This window comes from Hyposmocoma kahamanoa, unplaced genomic scaffold, assembly GCF_003589595.1.
Source record: "Hyposmocoma kahamanoa isolate Upper Pololo Valley unplaced genomic scaffold, ASM358959v1 122, whole genome shotgun sequence".
Taxonomy (NCBI): Eukaryota; Metazoa; Arthropoda; class Insecta; order Lepidoptera; family Cosmopterigidae; genus Hyposmocoma; species Hyposmocoma kahamanoa.
In genome coordinates this window covers 252,173-270,298 of record NW_020653424.1, presented here as the reverse complement: position 1 = coordinate 270,298, position 18,126 = coordinate 252,173, and the positions used below count along the sequence as shown (strand labels likewise).

Sequence of the window (18,126 nt, the reverse complement as noted above, 5' to 3'; positions counted from 1 at the left end):
TACCAATAATGTAACGATGGAATTGCATTATCAAGTTCAATTAAAATTTGACTCTTCAAAATGGAGCGAACAAACCAAAATGGTATTTGATCCAATTCGGTTCTGTAATTCAATTCAATTCTGTCATAATAATTTCCAACCATTCTTTCATTCTTTTTCATTTGTAGGTAAACTTTAAAAATAATAATAATGAAATAATAAAAACCTCGTAGTGAATTGTTTTAATAACAGAATATCAATAATAATGTTTGCTTACAAGAACAACATTATCTCAAAATAATTATTATCATCAAAATTTCCTAACAAACAGGCAATCTACAGTAACCAAATCAAAATTCGACAAGACTTATGAATAAACTACTTAAATGAGTCTAATTACATGAGATATTTGATCTATTGTATGATTTATAGGCAGAAAAATAACACATGCCGGTGTAATGTAACATTCGGTTGATTTCCGCTTTTTCTACTGCCGCACCCCTTAATGCTGCAGCGACACATTTTTATCAATACTTAATTGTTCTCACTGTCAATATTTTTGTCCATTTCATTACAATTCATGCGAATAATTCACTAAAACATTTGGCCAAACATTGGTTTTGACATTTGTTGTACTTCCCTTTGACAACCGGAAACGGTTATCAAAGGGTACTACAAAAATGGCAATATGAGAACAGTTGGCATTTAAGATGACGTTACGTATTTTCGATTCCCGTGTTTGACATAAATCATTCAATGCGCTAAAAATCCCCTTTTCTCTTGTCTTTATGATGTAATAATATTTAAACCTGAGATAATCTTGGACTTTGGTATTTACAAAGATTCCCCTGCTGCAGACAGACAGTTTAATAAGGCCTTGGCTAAGGACTGGCACGGCTGGTTGACTATGTATACGGATGCCTCCAAGCTGGCTGCTGATGGTTGTGTCGGTGCGGCTGTATGGATCCCAAAATATGAAATTATTCTGAACTGTAAATGCCCATCTCAGGCATCAATATTCACAGGAGAATCTACTGCCCTACTTGAAGCTTTCAGTTATGTTGAATCTCACAAACTGAACAAAAGTATAAATTATTTGTTATTATTACTTTTTACAGTAGTACTACTGGGAAAAACTGGCCCAATATGACACCTACAAAGGCCTACTATGAGTAAGTTTATTGGGATGAAAACTCCCAGTAGTACTACTGGTAAGACTACTGGGTAAGACTACCGGGAACAGGGGAATTTTTTCAGACTCAAAAAGCTGTTTACAGGCTATTCTGGCAAACCAATTTGTTGGTAAAAGTAAATTCCATAATATCCTGAAGATCGAGGAGGTCTTGTATCAATGCCATAGTAATAACATTCAGGTTGTATTGGCGTGGATTCCAGGTCATAGCGGGATCCAAGGCAATGAAACCGTAGACATATTGGCGAAAAACGCTATCCAAACAGGTTACCTTACTCATTATAGGACATTTACCTATGACCTTCTGCCTTTAGCTACCAATGATATGTTTTCCTCATGGAGCAATGAGTGGAATAAAATCAAGCTTGTCAAGGGCAAGTACTATGCTGACATCCAAATGAGTATCCCCAAAAAACCTTGGTTTTTTAACCTTAAAGGATTCAGTAAATCTGTAACTTCTACGATATGCCGACTTCGCCTTGGTCATGCCTGCACCCCGGTCCATCTGGCAAAACTTAGAATACGGGATAACTCAATTTGTGAATGTGGCCTAGATGAAGGTACCCCAGACCATATATTTTTCAGCTGCCCTTCCAGAACTTGTTCCATCTACGATAGTCTTCCACCGTCCATTCCGCGTCCCGTAAATTTCCAGTTTCTGCTATATGTCTTTTCAAATCCCCTACTGAAATTAATTACTGATTTTATTAGTATTAACAAACTTAAATTATAACACTATTTATTTTTATTTTATTTATATCATTAATGGTGATGGTACCTATATTGTGTCGTGTTGTATTGTTTCAGAATTGGAATAGACTAAAGAGCAGTGTTAAATGCTTAAACATTGGCAAAATTCTAAAAGAGAAGCCATCCTTCTTTTTAAAAATAGAATAGAATAGACATATATCAAAGTAGTGCTGTCTCTTTTGGCTAACGACGGCATGCAGTAGTTAAACCAAGACAATAAAATGTTTATGTTTTCAACGTGTAAATGCATCGTATACATATAACGTCTAATTTATATAGAAATTAACATGTCCTTTGGCTACCATTTCCATAGTTTAAGATTTTTTCCCATCCTCTAAGGATGTTATCCTATAAAATAGACTTCATTATAAGATATGACAGTCGAATATTCAGCCTCTTTTTCAAATATATTTAAAAGTCTTTGTTGATATTTCAAAAACTAGTTTAGTTTATAAATAAACAGCAATCGTGTCATAAGAAAAATAACATCTCTCTTCTGTCATTCTTATACAGTTAACAATGCACGTCTTTATTTAAAATGATAATATATAATCTTATTAAAACTCCATTTTCTTCCACAAATTACAACTGTCTCAGGGCCGAATTCCAGAACTCTACTCAATGCTCAAGTCAGGATCTGAGATGATTTCAAGCACTGGAAATACGACCGTAATGACACGGACTTGAGTATGATTTCGGGTGCTTTAAACCATACTCAAATCCTGACTTGAACATTGAGTAGAGTTCTGGAATACGACTCATGAGCAGTAAAAATCATAGTACTTGACTATGATTGCCTTTAGGCTTGCCATTAGGGTCGTATTTCCAGTGCTTGAAATCATACTCAAGTCTTGACTTGAGCATTGAGAAGAGTTCTAGAATCTTAGGGTCGTATTCTAGAACTCTACTCAATGCTCAAGTCAGGACTTGAGCAGACTTGAGTATGATTTCAAGCACTGGAAACACGACCCTAGGCACTTGAGTATGATTTTCAGTGCTCACTGCAATACTTAAGTCCTGACTTGAGTATTGAGTAGAGTTCTGGAATACGACCGAAAAAAGTAAGTACGAAAAAATAAGTACGTACGTTCGCATCACATGTGAGTCTTCTAAATAATATTTTAATAAGTATGCATAGCCACTGAAAGATTAGGTATAGAGCTATGGAAACTAAATTCTCTAAGGTATAAATGTATGAATAATAGATTACAGACATAATAATTAATAATATGGCTTAAAATATTTACTATGAAACGAACAGTTATTACAGAGCTGTCAAAATGTGTTTATTTTGAACTCATTTTGTATACACAGTAAAAATTAACGAAAGATGGCTATATAACAAATATATACTACTCCTTGCATCTTTGTTCAATAAAAAGAGTCTTAAGCGAAATTCACCCGAGAGACGTCTGTTTTGTCACCGAGTTTTGTTTTTCTTTCATTTTGCAACTAAAATTCCTTACACTAGAACTAATTTAAAAGACTAAATTATGTACAGAACGAGTAATTGAATGTACGGCGATCGGACTTGTTATGTAGAGTGAATAATAGACGTTGGAAATGGCTGAGGCGAGTGCACTGAACACCGTCTTGCGAGTCAATACAAACGATTTGGTGGCAAAGAATGTCGACAAAAATATCAAGGAAGAAGTGGAAGTGCAGGTAAAGCGCGAGCCCCACGATTGCGCCGTGTGCACGAACCCCAGCCATGATACTGTCGACATATACGCCGTGAACACTTCGTGTGGTACTCGACTAACCAATTTCCTGTCGAAGTATACTCAGAACGATTTTGCGGCGAGCAGCTCCAAGCAAGTGTGCAAGAACTGCTTCGATTTGATCGATGTGCTCGAACAAGCAGAGTTGGAATACTTGAAATTAAAGGAGTCTTTTGAGGCGATACTCAGCAAGAACCCCTTGTTCGACAGTACTTCGGCGACAGCACATGTGGCGCCGGTCAAGTGCGAAGCGAGTGATGTATATGACGCGCCGGTGCACCGGGGCGACTCGGATGACGAGCCCCTTGTGGTCACAAAAAATAAGAGACATAGGAAATTCATCACGAGGAAAAAGAAAGTTCAGAGTCATGCAAAGCGTAAACCACAAATAAAAAAGGGTAACAAATACAGGTCTGTGTCACATCAATAAATTTCTTTCTTTATTCACTGTGAAGTCTCTATTTGTAGCACTTGGCTTTATAGAGAATACAACAGATTTGTTGTCTTTTTCCAACATTTACGCTTCTTCAAAGTGTTTCCTTTCAGCAATAAATTTAGTGGCAGTTGATTAAGTAATGTAATTATGAAACATTTCATTGAATTGCATACATTTTTATTTAATTTGAAAAGTAAAGTTCATCACAATAAACTAACCACATAGCTGTTTTTGCTATGCAAATTTGTCTATTGTAAATATGTACAACAATAAATCAGCTATTTCTGAATAGAAATGTTTTTTATAGGTCCTACTACAATTATTAATTGAATATGCTACATTACATATATTACATTTCAGTTGGGAAACAGTGGTGGAAGTAGAAAAAGTAGAGCCAAAGTCCATACTGCCTGATGTCACAAATGAAGACTCAATCGAAGGGTACGAAATGCTGTTGTGTAGTTATTTATATGAGTAACCAGACGGTCAGATTTTTACTAGTGATTGCTAAGGTTGACTAGTTGAGTTTTGACCTGCACCATGTTGGGATATTCAAAGTACTTATTTTTTCTTTATACGAGGGTGAATCAAATATAAACGGTAATTTTACTGTTGACTGTACCAAATACATTCGGACCTGATGTGGCGGTGTTGTTGTTGTTGTTTTGTTTAATAGGAGTGGGGGTAACAGCTTACTTCGCAGCAGTGTTGTGTTCTGCCGTCAGTACAGCCATGACCGAGCAAGAGGTACATCCATCTGTTGCGCAAAGCATCGTCATAAAATTTTTAGCAAATGAAGGTGTTAAACCTTCGGAAACTTTTACTCGTTTGCGGGCACAGTTTGGGGACACTACTCCGTCTCAGAATCGAGTGTATACGTGGGCCAGAGAATTTAGGGATGGACGAGAACGTGTGGAAAACGAAAGTCACCGTCGACGCCCAAGGTCAAGTCTTACAGATGAAAACATTAGTGCCGTTCGAGAGCTTATTGAAGGTGATCACTGGTTAACTGTTCAAGAAATCTCGTCGGAAATTGGTATCAGCTACGGTAGTGTTCAGTCTGCAATCACAGACCACCTTGGCTTCCGAAAGATTAGTGCTCGATGGGTTCCGAGGTTGTTGACCGGAAATCAAAAACAGGTCAGGTCGGTGATCGCTGGGAGACTTCTGCATCGATTTCAAGAAGAAGGTGAAGATTTTTTGAGGCGCATCGTCACATGTGATGAGACGTGGGTCCACCATTACACTCCCGAATCGAAAATGGCAAGTAAGGAGTGGCGAAGGAAGGATGAAGGCTGCCCAGTGAAAACCAAAACTCGTCTCTCAGCCGAAAAAGTTCTTGCAACAATTTTTTTTGACTCAAGGGGAGTTCTACTCATTGATTTTCTTCACGATCAACGAACAGTGAATGCAGCTTACTACTGCCAGGTCCTACAGTCGGCAAAAACTAGTTACCGGAACAAAAGAAGAGGTGTGCCCATTAGAGATGTCATCCTTCTCCATGACTACGCAAGGCCTCACACCGCATTGTTGACAAGGGATAAATTGGAAGAAATGGGCTGGGAAACTCTCGAACACCCTCCTTACAGTCCAGACTTGTCCCCTTGCGACTACTTTTTGTTTGCGCCCTTGAAAGAATCACTTGGAGGAAAACGATTTGAAAGCAATGACGATGTCGAGAAGCACGTGCGCGATTGGTTGACAACTCGCCCTCAATCTTTTTATGAAGAAGGAATATTCAAGCTTCCAAATCGGTGGCAGAAGTGTGTAGATAATGCAGGAGACTATATTGAAAAATGTTGAAGGTATAGTTTTTGTATAATATTATTCAATAAATATAATTTTAAAAATTACCGTTTATATTTGATTCACCTAATATGGTATGGTGTGACATATTGACATATTGGCACCTATTTTGCATGTATGTGGTTGCAGGGTACTAGTACCCAAGCTGCAGACTTTGGGACGCATTCTTGGCTCTCTAAGGTATTATAACCTGTAGTTTTGTCCTCCTCCATGCATGCTCTGCAAAGAAGGCTCAACATTAGTGCCACCATTTCAGAGTCTTTTAGTGTATTTAAAGAAAGTTAATGTGGCTCATACATCAAGGTTCAAAACATATTTGACAACAATAAATCATATGCATTCCTAACACACTTTAGTGGGAGGATAAGAATAGGAAAGTTTGTGAAAAAGCGATGGTGGGTTGTGATGTATTTTTGTTTACCATATAATTTCAGTTCTGAAAGTTCCCACGGCCTGGAAAGCGTATTTAAGATGGAGATAGACGATGATGAGAGCTCCACATTCTGCCCTGAAGAGATGAATGGTCGCCAGCGGCGTGCTGGAGTAGCTGGGAAGGCAAGAAGGAACACTAGGAAAAAGAAAAATGAAAGAGTAGTGCACCAGTGCGATCAATGTGATGCCAAGTATACTTCTATCAGTGAGTTTATATTTTTACCTTACGTCTGATTACACTCAGGAGGTAGAAAAACATTAACTTACAAAAATGAATCATATTTTAGGACGATTTGAGGCACACTTGGAGAAGCATTCAGATGGCAAACCACCTTACATTTGTGAAGTGTGTGGTGCCCACTACAAACACAAACGCGCATGTGACATCCATGTGGCATTACACAAAGGTAACCATGGTTAATATACAAATTTTATATACCTTTGATTTGGGCATTCTATGAACATGTGGAGGTGTAGGAATTTCGAGGTATTTCATATTGTCAATATCTATTGCAGGAATCAGTGATTGGAAATGTGAAGAGTGCAATAAATTATTCCCATCCAAGGGTGCATTGCAGCGTCATAACAACATACACACAGGAAAGTTAAACTATCAGGTAAGTATGTTTACAGGGTGAGACCAAAAATATGGTTTTCAGGTACTGCTTTTTGCCCCCAAGGCAGTTCACAGTATGATCAGTGAAATAGTAATTAAAATTGAAGAAATGAAACAGTACTAAGATGTTGCTGTAAGACATGTTAGGCAAAAACAGTGTTCTTAAGATGCGCAGGTTATTTCACTGTGTATACTCCAATTCGAGAAACCCCTTCTCACAAGTGTGAAGGGTGAAGATGATGCGGTATGAACTTTTGTTATTAAGTAATGATAAGAAAAATTGGAACACATTTTGTATATAGAAAACATATTTGTTTATTTTAATTGGAAAGTTGCAGTATGTGTTCAACGTTGCAATTTCCTTGAGTGTTTAATTTAATCTTCATTTCTTGAAATTAGGGACACGTGGAACCGACTACGACGAATGACAAATTACCCTCTTTTTTAATTTTCATTTTTTACTGTAGGGCACGAAAGTAGTCATTTTATGTGTAACACAAAATAACAAAATAAACAAGCAACTATTATTAACTCTTAACTGTAGTCATGGAAAAAATAATGTTTCCACAGTCATGGGATCACATCTTGGAATGGTGATAAAATAGAAAGTATGATATAGTTATAGTATTGTTTTTAATTAAACTATGATTTAACTTTATATCATAATTATGCGGTATCATATAAAATTAACGGTAGGAACATATATCGGTCAATCAACTATTCTTTGTACATCTGACAGAGAATTTCGAATAGAAAATTGTAAATAAATATTTTTAAAATAAGCAGTATTATTTATCTTATTTATTATAACATATACTAGGGTATTTAATTCTGTCATTGGCAGTGCAGATTTCTGTTTTATAACCATCGATTTCAGATTTTTTGCTACTGATAGCATAGATTTTGTCCCCTAAGTTACCTTTAGGTAAACAATTGTTAGAATTAACGAAATGCATATTCTTTATTTGAAAATGGTTATTTAGAGTGTATTACAATAATACTAGTTATGTATAAATAAAATTCAAGGCAATAAACTAATACACGTCAAATAAAGAGCAACTTTGTGTCTCCTATGTTACGAACAAACATTTTATAAGCTTATTTTTAAAATAATTGAAGGATTCGCCATAATGCAAAACTACTTTTGTGTTAATCTGTAAGTTATTATTAAGTTACTATTAACGAGCATAAATTTACAAAAAAAGAACAAGAAGATTATGCCTAATATTTTAAATTTACTAATTAAATTTGTAGGGACTTGAGTAACTTAAGAGACATTTCAGTAACTTAGAAGACCACAAGCTAACTACCGAGGTACTGGTTACTAGGATCCAGGTTCATTAAAAGAAGGTTAGAAACAGAAAAAGACATTTATTGGCACAAACTAAACTAAAATTGTAACGAAACACCGAAAACAGCTAAAACAATCATATGTTATAATAATAGAAATAATCAATCTTTTTTTTTGGTTCTGTCTCTACGTACAGCCTTCCTTCCTCTTCTTGTGTCAGGAGTATTTCGACTAGACGGAGTAGGTGAATTCGACTCTTGTGCCCTGAGGGCTGCATATTCATTAGCAATCGGTGGTGGTGATGACGATCCGGCCGGTGTTTCGTTTATTACATTGGCAAGCAATTTTGCACGTTGGCGTTGATTACGTTTACGTAGCTTCCATATCATATATCTTATATCTTGCATTATATTTTTCTTTTGTGGATAAATCTCCAGTCAACCTTTTATTTTTGTGATAATGCTCTCTTAGTTTTCTTTTACTTTCCTCGTACTTCTCTGGATTTTTCTTAAGTCTTTCTCGGTATCTCGGTATCTTCTTTGCTTTTCAGCGGCTGTAAGAGCCATGCTACTATTGTATATCTGCCACTAATGAATTTGGTTAATTATGAAAAAAACTGCCCAAAAAACATATCGTAATTGAGAAAAGTAATCGCAGTTAGCGTTTCTAAATGGAACAAATCCTGAAACGAGTTACCATACAATTAAAATCTTAAAATTCAATTATAATGTCTCTAAAGTTACGGTCGTGTCCCCTAAGTTACCATTTGCTGTAACTTAAGTGACCAGTAACTGAGGGGACATTTTATAGGTTATACTTTAATATCATTGGATTATTTTCGATTAATACGTGACTGTTTATCAATAGTAGTATGCAGACACAAGTGAAACAATTAGCAACGTTTTTCTAAGTAAATTAATGAATATTTACCAATTTATATGCCGGAACTGTGGGGACACACAATAAACACACCTTCACCCTTGATTGACTTGCGCGGGAGTGAGGGAAACGCGGTGACGAAAACAAAATGGCGAAATAACATCACACCATTCTGAGCCTTTAATGCTTCATTAGAGAACCACTAGAGACATTTATCTTTTAGTGATAAAAGCACATGCATTGTAACTTAGGGGACCGTCATATAATTCTCAATTCGGGGACACATCTCGTTGATTTTTTTTAAACACTGTGTATGTATATGTTCATTTACAGAAAATCTTGAAAATGGTTTTTGATTTCTAAAAATACAGTAGAATATTTTAAGAATGGTAGTTTTATACGGCTATAGAGAATTTTCGAAATGTGGCCTTAGACAGTAACTCAACTAACCACTGGGACAGGAAGATTTTGTATGGAAATCAGATTTTGTCCTCTAAGTTACTATAAAAATAATAAAAAATAATGTCGATTTCAAGTAAAACTATATTTTAAGGAAATAATGTGTTGTCTTAATTACTATTTTTAAAATAATTGGTCAATACAGTATTCATTTTTGCGAAATATGCGTACTTTTATCTTAGGGACATGGGAATGTACAAAGAATAGTTGATTGACCCATATATGTATATATCTATTTATATCAGTCCTAATTTTCTTAATCTAAAATCAGGTCTACTAAAAACAGTCAATAAAAAACAAACAAATGTCGAAAAACGAAAAAAAAACTTTTACATTTGAAAATACATACATATATTGTTTTACAAAGATAAAATAAAATTAAAAGTATCTCCACGTAAAAAAATGACACTATTGCAAGTGCAATTTAACCTAATTATAAACATGAATTGCACACACTTTTTATATAATATGTCATGTAAATAGGCAGATCATGTAAGGTTCACAGAAAAATCATTTCAACTTTATTTTCATTAGGATTTTCGCTATCAGATATTTCTGAATGTTTCATGATCACTAGTTCTGACAAAATCCTCTTCGTTATCTGAAAACGTGCAGATACAGAACTTTCCCCGATTTCTCCCTCGTCGCTGTCAAAATCAGCGTTCAATTTGCTCTAAATGTTCTCTTGAATTATTAAGACACTTTCGATTCGCCGTGACTAGAAACTGAAAGACAAAAATGGATAAAATATGGACTAAAAAGTCGTTGAAAGACCAAGTACAAAGACACGACGCAAGCACATAGAAAAATTCGTGAGGTCCGTTGGTTCGTTCCGTGGCTTAGTTGGTATAGCGTCTGGCACGGTATGCAAGAAGACGTCGGTTCGAATCCGACCGGATCGAAGGAATTTTTTCTGAGTGTTCGATCTTTGTATTAATAATTATAACAAACTAGTGGACTAATTTTCCAAAAAATAATTGAATACCAATTCAATAAAAATTTAATGGATAAAATATGTCACACAAAAAACTTATGTCCGTTGAGCCCACAACAACGTTATTCATTTACAACGTTACATGTTGTTGTATTGTTTTGCAACTTGAAAATTTATGGGATTCTGCGTAAATGCGTGCACGAGGCAAGATCGACATACTTAACAAGTATTTTGAGATTGACACAGGGAAGTTTATTGTGTCGGCTTCTCTTTATAATCTATATCAATGAACTGCCATGTGCTTACTCAGTAATTACAATAATTGCAAAATAGGCGCCTGACGTCGAGTTGCTGGTGCCCGTCACATCGTATCAGAGAACAAAAAAGTAACGAGATCGGACACTCTCCGCCCCTCCCTAGCTTTAGATACCGCACCACACCTCGCACATTGACGGTCACTTGCGCTAAGAGGGTTTTGATTACTATTTATATTGGCTGTGGATTGTGCTGTGTACGGCTGTTTATCATCATCTAAACAGGATAAAGAGAGGAGTTTCTTTGGTTTTCCGAAAGGTGACAAAAAAAAAACAAAAAACTTGTCTGAGACTCATTCAGTTATTGCATTTTTCATTTATTTAGTGCAGAGTAATACATACTACAGATTTATTATATCAATATAATGAGACGCCATAAGTTCATGAGCTAGTAGACAAGAGTTCTTGAAAAATTTGTATTGCCGGAAAATGCCCTGCCACTTCACGCACACATTTGCGCGTGTGCAGATAGCGCCTTGCTGTATGTAGTAATAGTAGGTAACTAACTTTCGACTGTTATAAGGAGTGTCCGGGGTGCAGAAGCGAGGCATCCATACTTCAACTCGATTTCCACTGGCGATGGCGTGCCTAAAATTTTATTTCCGCGTATTATTATACGCGGAAAATTGTTTTGATAAAAACACTCACTAGACAGCGCGCATTCCCCACCACTTAAAAATCTTATATTCAAAATTTCAAATAATGCATTAATAAACGCGTAGTACAAGTCCTTGAGAATACGACGTACTGTAGCTTTCCCGATGGATCTCACTCAACCAATCAGCAGCACTAATAAGCCGGCGTCGTAGTCGAATAGTATTCACGACAATTTAAATCGTATTTTTACTTGATTAAGGTTTCGTTTTAAACACGGATGACTTCGGCGATAGCCGCCAACTTACAGGAAAAAACTTAAAGTTTATTCTTGTAAGTTGCCAGCTATGATATTAATACAACTAAATTCTAAATGTGGTTTTATCCACTTATCTGGTCTGTGGTTTTATCTGTGCTTTGATCTGTGTCGTGCGTTCTGCCCAATTTATTTGAGTAATATTTTTTATGAAAGAACATAGCTATATATATATAGCTATGTATAGCTATATATATATATATATAAACTAAAATATATATATAACTGTTGCAGCAAATTTTTGATAATTCTTTAGCTTCGACTGTTGTATTATGTTTTGTATTATAACTTGGTAAAGAATAAAAAATAAGATTTTAGTAAATGGAATTTGGAACAGCTCCGACTGTTGTGGCGGTCGAGCTGGGAATGACCGTGGTACGAAAACAAAATGAGAAAGTGAAGGAAGATGGAACAATTCAAATTTAAAATTTAAATACGTGTAAAATAAAAAACGATAGGATACAAGCGGAGAGCGGCGATACAAAGAGGTGAAACATAAGAGCTTCCTGACATTGTCAGGAATATATGTTTTGGTAATAGGTTGCCTCTTTGTACGTAATCACAGTAACTTTTTTTACTTATATATCCAATGCAATGTACGTAGGCAACGAAGGACTCCTAATGTAAGGAGGAAAGGTAAAAAGCGCGATCAGAATTTGTAATAGAGATCCGAATAATATGAAATGTTTAAATTCTAACGAATTCAAGTCTCATTTAAATAAATGGCTAATTGATAATGTTTTCTATAATTGAAATAAATTTTACAAAGAGACATCAAATGTTTGAAAATTTTGTTTCATGTTTAATTTTCATTTATGGACATTTAAATTGTAGTTTATTTTATTGAATTTACTAATTTTAAGACATTGTTCGTCTGACTGGGGTAAACAATTTTTTTACAGGTTCGTACAATAAATGTTTCTGATTTCTGAAAATATCATGTGAAAATTTGCTGTTTGCGTCAATGAAATGAATACGCGAGGCGGTGCTCGGTGCTGGGTGCTAGGTAGGGTTAGCATCCGTCAGGATTCCGTGAGTCAACCCGTGACCATGGAGCGTGCAACCGTTCCTAAATATGGGGAAAATAAAAAGAAGTCATACCGTGGTAAGAAACCTGATATTAGTGATAATCAATCCGTCAGGATTATTCCGGAAATGTTCGGTTTTTTGCTTCTGACCGGATTTTTGGGCTTAAGGTAACAATTCTCACAATAAAAAGTAAAATATCCAGTTCGCAATTCTGTATACTCTCATTTACTGCGCTGGACAATGACACGGCTAGAAGCATTTTGTAATAATATCAATAGATTTGAATTAAACTCGATTTACGATAATAATTTTGCTGCGCGCGCTTGGACATCACCGCTACCGTGCGAGAGAAAAAGTCCGGACTTACTTGCAAATGTCAGGCTTTTTGTCCAGACTACTCAAATTTCGGAATGGTCTCCAAAGTGGCAGGCGGCTAGCGCTCAGCTGTCTACAAACGCAGACTATTTTTAGATATCTTTGTTGCTATATCTCGATATTTTAGTACTGAGTGATACCAAGAGAAAGATAACATGTATTTTATTGTTATTATTATTATTACGCGTTATTATTATTGTTTCGCCAAAGATTATGATATTAACATTTGGCTGATAATTAAAAGGTCAGCTATAAAAGCATGTACAGAAAATCATCTGTAGTGACATCCGATAGTGTGTTTACCTTTAGAGCTATTTCTGTTAGCAAATTCGCAATCGTTGTTTTATCATTATGTTAAATCATTATCAATTACTCATTGTATGGTAATTGTTTTAATTTGCTGTGTAGAAGTCGGTCTACGGTACGGGAAACCTTCACCAACCTTTTCTTGTCCAAACAAAGTTACCTTTGTTACATTCAGATTGGCGTTTGCTGCTGGCCTAACCCTGACTGGCAATATTTTGGTAAACAAGTAATACCCACCTTATTGACTAAGTTTCAAAATAAGTCTAGTAAGAACATTCAACTACTTATAGTTAGTTATCTTTATTCAAAGACTCCCATAATAAGTCGAACTTCGTGTTCGCAACACGTAAGGAGTGAGTATGGTTAAAGACGTCACGAATAGTGATTTGGCTGAATATCTTTTCGGTCGCAAGATTCTACAGTTACTTTCGTTGGAAATATTCATAAAACGGTGAACTTCCTCTGTTCCGTCGTCCCGACCGTTCGACCCGGTCGGTGGCCGTCGCGAACTCTAAGAGACGACTGTTGCAGTGCGACCTGTGCGGGAAGTCGTTCATCCACACGTCGTCGTTCAAGATGCACAAGCTGTCGCACTCGGGCGTGAAGCCGCACGCCTGCGACGTGTGCGGCCTGGCGCTGATGACGCGCAGCCACCTCAAGCGGCACAAGCGGATCCACTCCGGCGAGAAGCGCCACGAGTGCGGCGTCTGCGGGAAGCGCTTCTCCGAGCGGTGAGTGCCCTCCCCCGCCGCCCCGCCGCCCCGCCGCCCGCCCGCCAGCGCTGACGCTCCCCTGCGCAGGTACAACATGCTGGCGCACAGCAAGATGCACGAGAGCGCGGGCGAGGCGCCGGCGCAGCCCCCGCCGCAGCCGCGCCGGCGCCTGTTCCGCTGCGCCTTCTGCGCCGAGCGCTTCGAGCGCCGCTACATGCTGGAGCGGCACTCGTCGGCCGTGCACGGCCGGGCGCTGGAGCGCGCGCCCGCCACGCCGCGCAACACCATGAGCAAGCTGCTCAAGGCGCAGGCGCAGGCGCGCGCGCAGCAGGCCCCCGCCGCCCCCGCCGCCGCCGCCGCCCCCGCCGCCGCCGACGCCAAGGACAAGCTGCTCGGTGAGTAGCCCCCGCGCGCCGCCGCGCCCCCCGGCCCCGCTCACCGCCCCCTTGCCGCAGCGTCGTCGGCGCTGGCGGCCGGCTCCTGGTCCGGCGCCTACGCGGCCGAGTTCGGGCTGCGCCACGAGTTCCCGCACTAGCCGCCCGCCGCCGAGGACTTCGCCACTCCGCCGGCCGGCGACGGTGCCCGGTTGCGATTCGGGGGCCTTAAGCGGGAAAGAGTCGCTCCTTCTCGAATATTCAAATTGAAACCTAGCGGGTTGGCCGAAAGGTCCGTGCGGTTGTCTTTTTTCTTTAAATGTTACGTTGTCAGTGGTCGTTTTCAAAATAATGAGGTAAAATAGTAAATTTGTAATTCGTGAAAATGCCCAGAACCGGCGAATCGTAAGCGCGCATCCCCACAAAGCCAGTATCCCTTCAGATTTTCAATCCTTTCGACTTTCACAAATTCTTTGAATGGACGCGACTTATAATGAAGAGGCCAGCGAACGACACTAAAAACTTTATTTGTACAGAATTTTTATTATATAAGATTACCCGAAAGATGACAAAAATTACAGATCAACATGGTCAATTTTTAATATTTTACGTATACTACAAATAACAAATGGTAAAATTAAATTTTAAAGTTTTGTACCACCCGGACTTTTGGCCGACCCATTTCTAATGCTACCTGTTATTTTAGTACTGGTAAATACCGTAGTGGTGCCTTCTACGCGAGCGATAAACCGTAAAGCCGGATGTACATTTGTCTGACGTGTCGTGTTGTGTTGTGTCAGAACGGTATCGGTTTCATACATTTAATACGGTTAGAGTTACGTTAGCGTGTCGCAATCTGACGTGACGGCTTGTGTTGTTTGTATGAAACCCATACCGTTCTGACGCCTCACGACACACGTCAGACTAATCCGGCTTAACACAGATTCAGAAAGTACCCTGTAATGAAGATATGCATCTGTCAAATTTTTTTATTCAAAATTATATTTTACCTCGTTTGCACAACGTTCCTACAGTTTAATGTGGGACCGAGCGTACGAGTATACAAATGTGTATATATTAGAGAATCGTTTAAGTTAAATTTTAATCTCGTTATAGTATTGCTCGACTTGTTCCAAAGCGCGTGCAATAATCTTTGACAACTACCTGTTTAAAATGAAAGTATATTTTTATACTAACGTCGTGTTGATATTGTAACTAGACTGGGAGCGCGATTCTTTTTAAAATAATATTCATATCATTTTTTGAGTTCCAAGTATTTCTAGGTAGAAGAAATTAATTATTGTAGTAAAAATTACGTTTACTTTGTATACTGTCAAGTAAAGATTATATTAAATGAAATATGTAGGTATAGTTATGTATTATTTTCAACTTTCGTTGACTGACATTGTAAAATAATTAAGATTATAAATTAAAACACTTATTTAAAAAAGAATCCAGATTTTTATTGTAAGAAATAATTTCTTAGCTTTTCCTGCATTGTCTGTGAAGCTGACCTTCGGAGAACTAACAGTTAACAAAGGTTACAGTTTGAAATATTAATAGAAATAAAAGTTCCGAACCCAGTCGAAGTTAAATCATGCAAAATTAATTTTAAAATACAACTTCATACAATACAAATTTGTATGAATGTATGATAAAAGGATTTTTGTGCTGCAGAATTTCTCAACGTCCTACAGGGCTAGGTACAAAATGTTGCACAGTTTTGAAAATGAAATCATAAAAATATTTGAAATATATAATAAAGAATACTAGGTAAAGTCTAGAGCATATCAAACTTGTTTCTTTGTTGGACCCGTCTTATCGTGAGCGCTATGAACTTGAATTTAAATCTTAAGTTATTTAGTGACAACATAAGTACGATGTTCCATACGATATTGCACTGTACAATTAGTGTTGGGTAATGGAAAATTTTCCATTTTGAAAGTCATATTTTCAGAAAAATAAATACCTACTTTTCGGATATTTTTTAAATGCTTTTTCTTTTATTTTTCCACATTTGACGTTGACACCTGTCAAAAGTTGAAGTTACTGAACGAAAACGACGGAGCCAACAGCGTTGGTATTGGGGTGGATGTTGGAGGTTTTTTCGCTGTTGTGAAATCATTTTAAATCTCGTTTTTTTCTTCTAGATGACTTTTAACACGCACCTATAAAACGACAATGACGTAAGTGCAAAAATTTCAAAAGTAACCTAATAATAGGAAACGACTTAAAAACTATTAAAATTTCTAGTGCGACATGGACTTTTAAATAATTAGCCATATTGCCACTAGAGGGAATTTGCGTTATTGTGTAATTAGAGAGGGACTGTACTGCCCTCGTAACGAAAAAAGGCACAACTATGCGTACTATATACAGCAGTTGTGCCTTTTTTCATCTGAGGGTAGTGTAATTAAAAAACGACTCATTGGCTAGTTGAGACCAGCTGCCCCCTCAGGGAGCAACTAGCAGCAGAGTTCAGAGAACAACATTGACGTAACTTTGTTTTGTGTCATTATAAATTATAAACTATATTTTGTTATATCCTATAATAATAAGTTGTTTAAGTTTATTTAATGTGTAAAAGAATGACTGGGTCTCAAAAAGTAAATTAGGATCACTATTATTTATAAACTCCTCTGTTTAAGATAATTTTGACAAGACTTTTATTTTGTTCTTTAAGCATTTTTATACTGTATAATTTCACCAGGAAAGGAAAACCTAATAAAAATATTTGATTGTTATTAATTTTTGAAGTTTTGTAATAAACCATTACTATTGCATTATAACTTTTAGTTATATTATGATCATTGTTAGTTGAAAGTACTTACGGTTAAATCAATATAACTCTTAGGAAATGAAACTATTTTTCCGGATTCAAAAAGCGGATTTAAGTCACAGTTGACAACCGTGACCATGGGACTGTAAAGGGCCCGAAATGTCGGTTTGTTTGAAAAACAAATATACGCGATTTAAATCCGGAGAAATAGTTTCATTTCCTATGTGTAACAATCGCGAAAACCTAAGAACTCGAAATATAACTTTTAATAAAACTCTTAATATACTTTATGCTTACTGCTAGTATTAGAAACTGAAACGTGTTCCAAAGTATAATGCTGTATTGATTGAAGTAATTATTAACTATCGATCTAAGAATTAATTTTTATTATAAGTCTTATGTTCTGACTTTACGTCAATGTTCTTCTGGCATACTTAAAGTTAATAAACATTTTAATAAGAACAACGACGCAACTGTAGGTACCTGCCTAAATAATAAATAAATAGCAAGCAAAATATTGATTGAGAACAATGAAACTTTTTCACAAATAAAGCCTATATCCTTGTTAATGATATTTTGCATAAAAACATTATAATTAATACCAATCGAAAAAAAAATCAGTTAGAGTAAATAAAAATATTTCAAAAGCGTATTTCTCAAAAAATAAATTTTTGCACCAATGTCATTATCGTTCTAGACGTACGAAGTTTATTTTATAATTCACGATAAATAAAACCTCGAAAGATATTTCTAAACATAGGACATAAATTATAAGCCTTCGAAATTATATTATTCCCATCTCTCAAAATTTTCCGGATAAATTTCCAATAT

General features: G+C 36.8%; 1 protein-coding gene across 1 annotated transcript; it reads left to right on the top strand.

Moving 5' to 3' along the window:
• Nucleotides 1–3,429: 3,429 nt before the first annotated feature.
• LOC113240191 (zinc finger protein 701-like) lies at nucleotides 3,430–15,934 on the top strand. The gene is made up of 8 exons (XM_026477435.1): nucleotides 3,430–4,053; nucleotides 4,439–4,519; nucleotides 6,319–6,521; nucleotides 6,604–6,723; nucleotides 6,833–6,933; nucleotides 13,961–14,160; nucleotides 14,230–14,537; nucleotides 14,598–15,934. The coding sequence occupies exons 1-8, from the start codon at nucleotides 3,485–3,487 to the stop codon at nucleotides 14,675–14,677; spliced, it is 1,662 nt and encodes a 553-aa protein (XP_026333220.1). The 5' UTR covers nucleotides 3,430–3,484; the 3' UTR covers nucleotides 14,678–15,934.
• Nucleotides 15,935–18,126: the final 2,192 nt, after the last annotated feature.

What these genes read in the sequence shown, in the direction of transcription:
- LOC113240191 (XM_026477435.1), top strand. Translation starts at nt 3,485, where the DNA reads ATGGCTGAGGCGAGTGCACTGAACACCGTCTTGCGAGTCAATACAAAC. An exon ending in CAGGAAAGTTAAACTATCAG is followed by an intron (nt 6,934 to 13,960) that starts GTAAGTATGTTT and finishes CGACTGTTGCAG; the next exon opens with TGCGACCTGTGCGGGAAGTC. An exon ending in GGGAAGCGCTTCTCCGAGCG is followed by an intron (nt 14,161 to 14,229) that starts GTGAGTGCCCTC and finishes TCCCCTGCGCAG; the next exon opens with GTACAACATGCTGGCGCACA.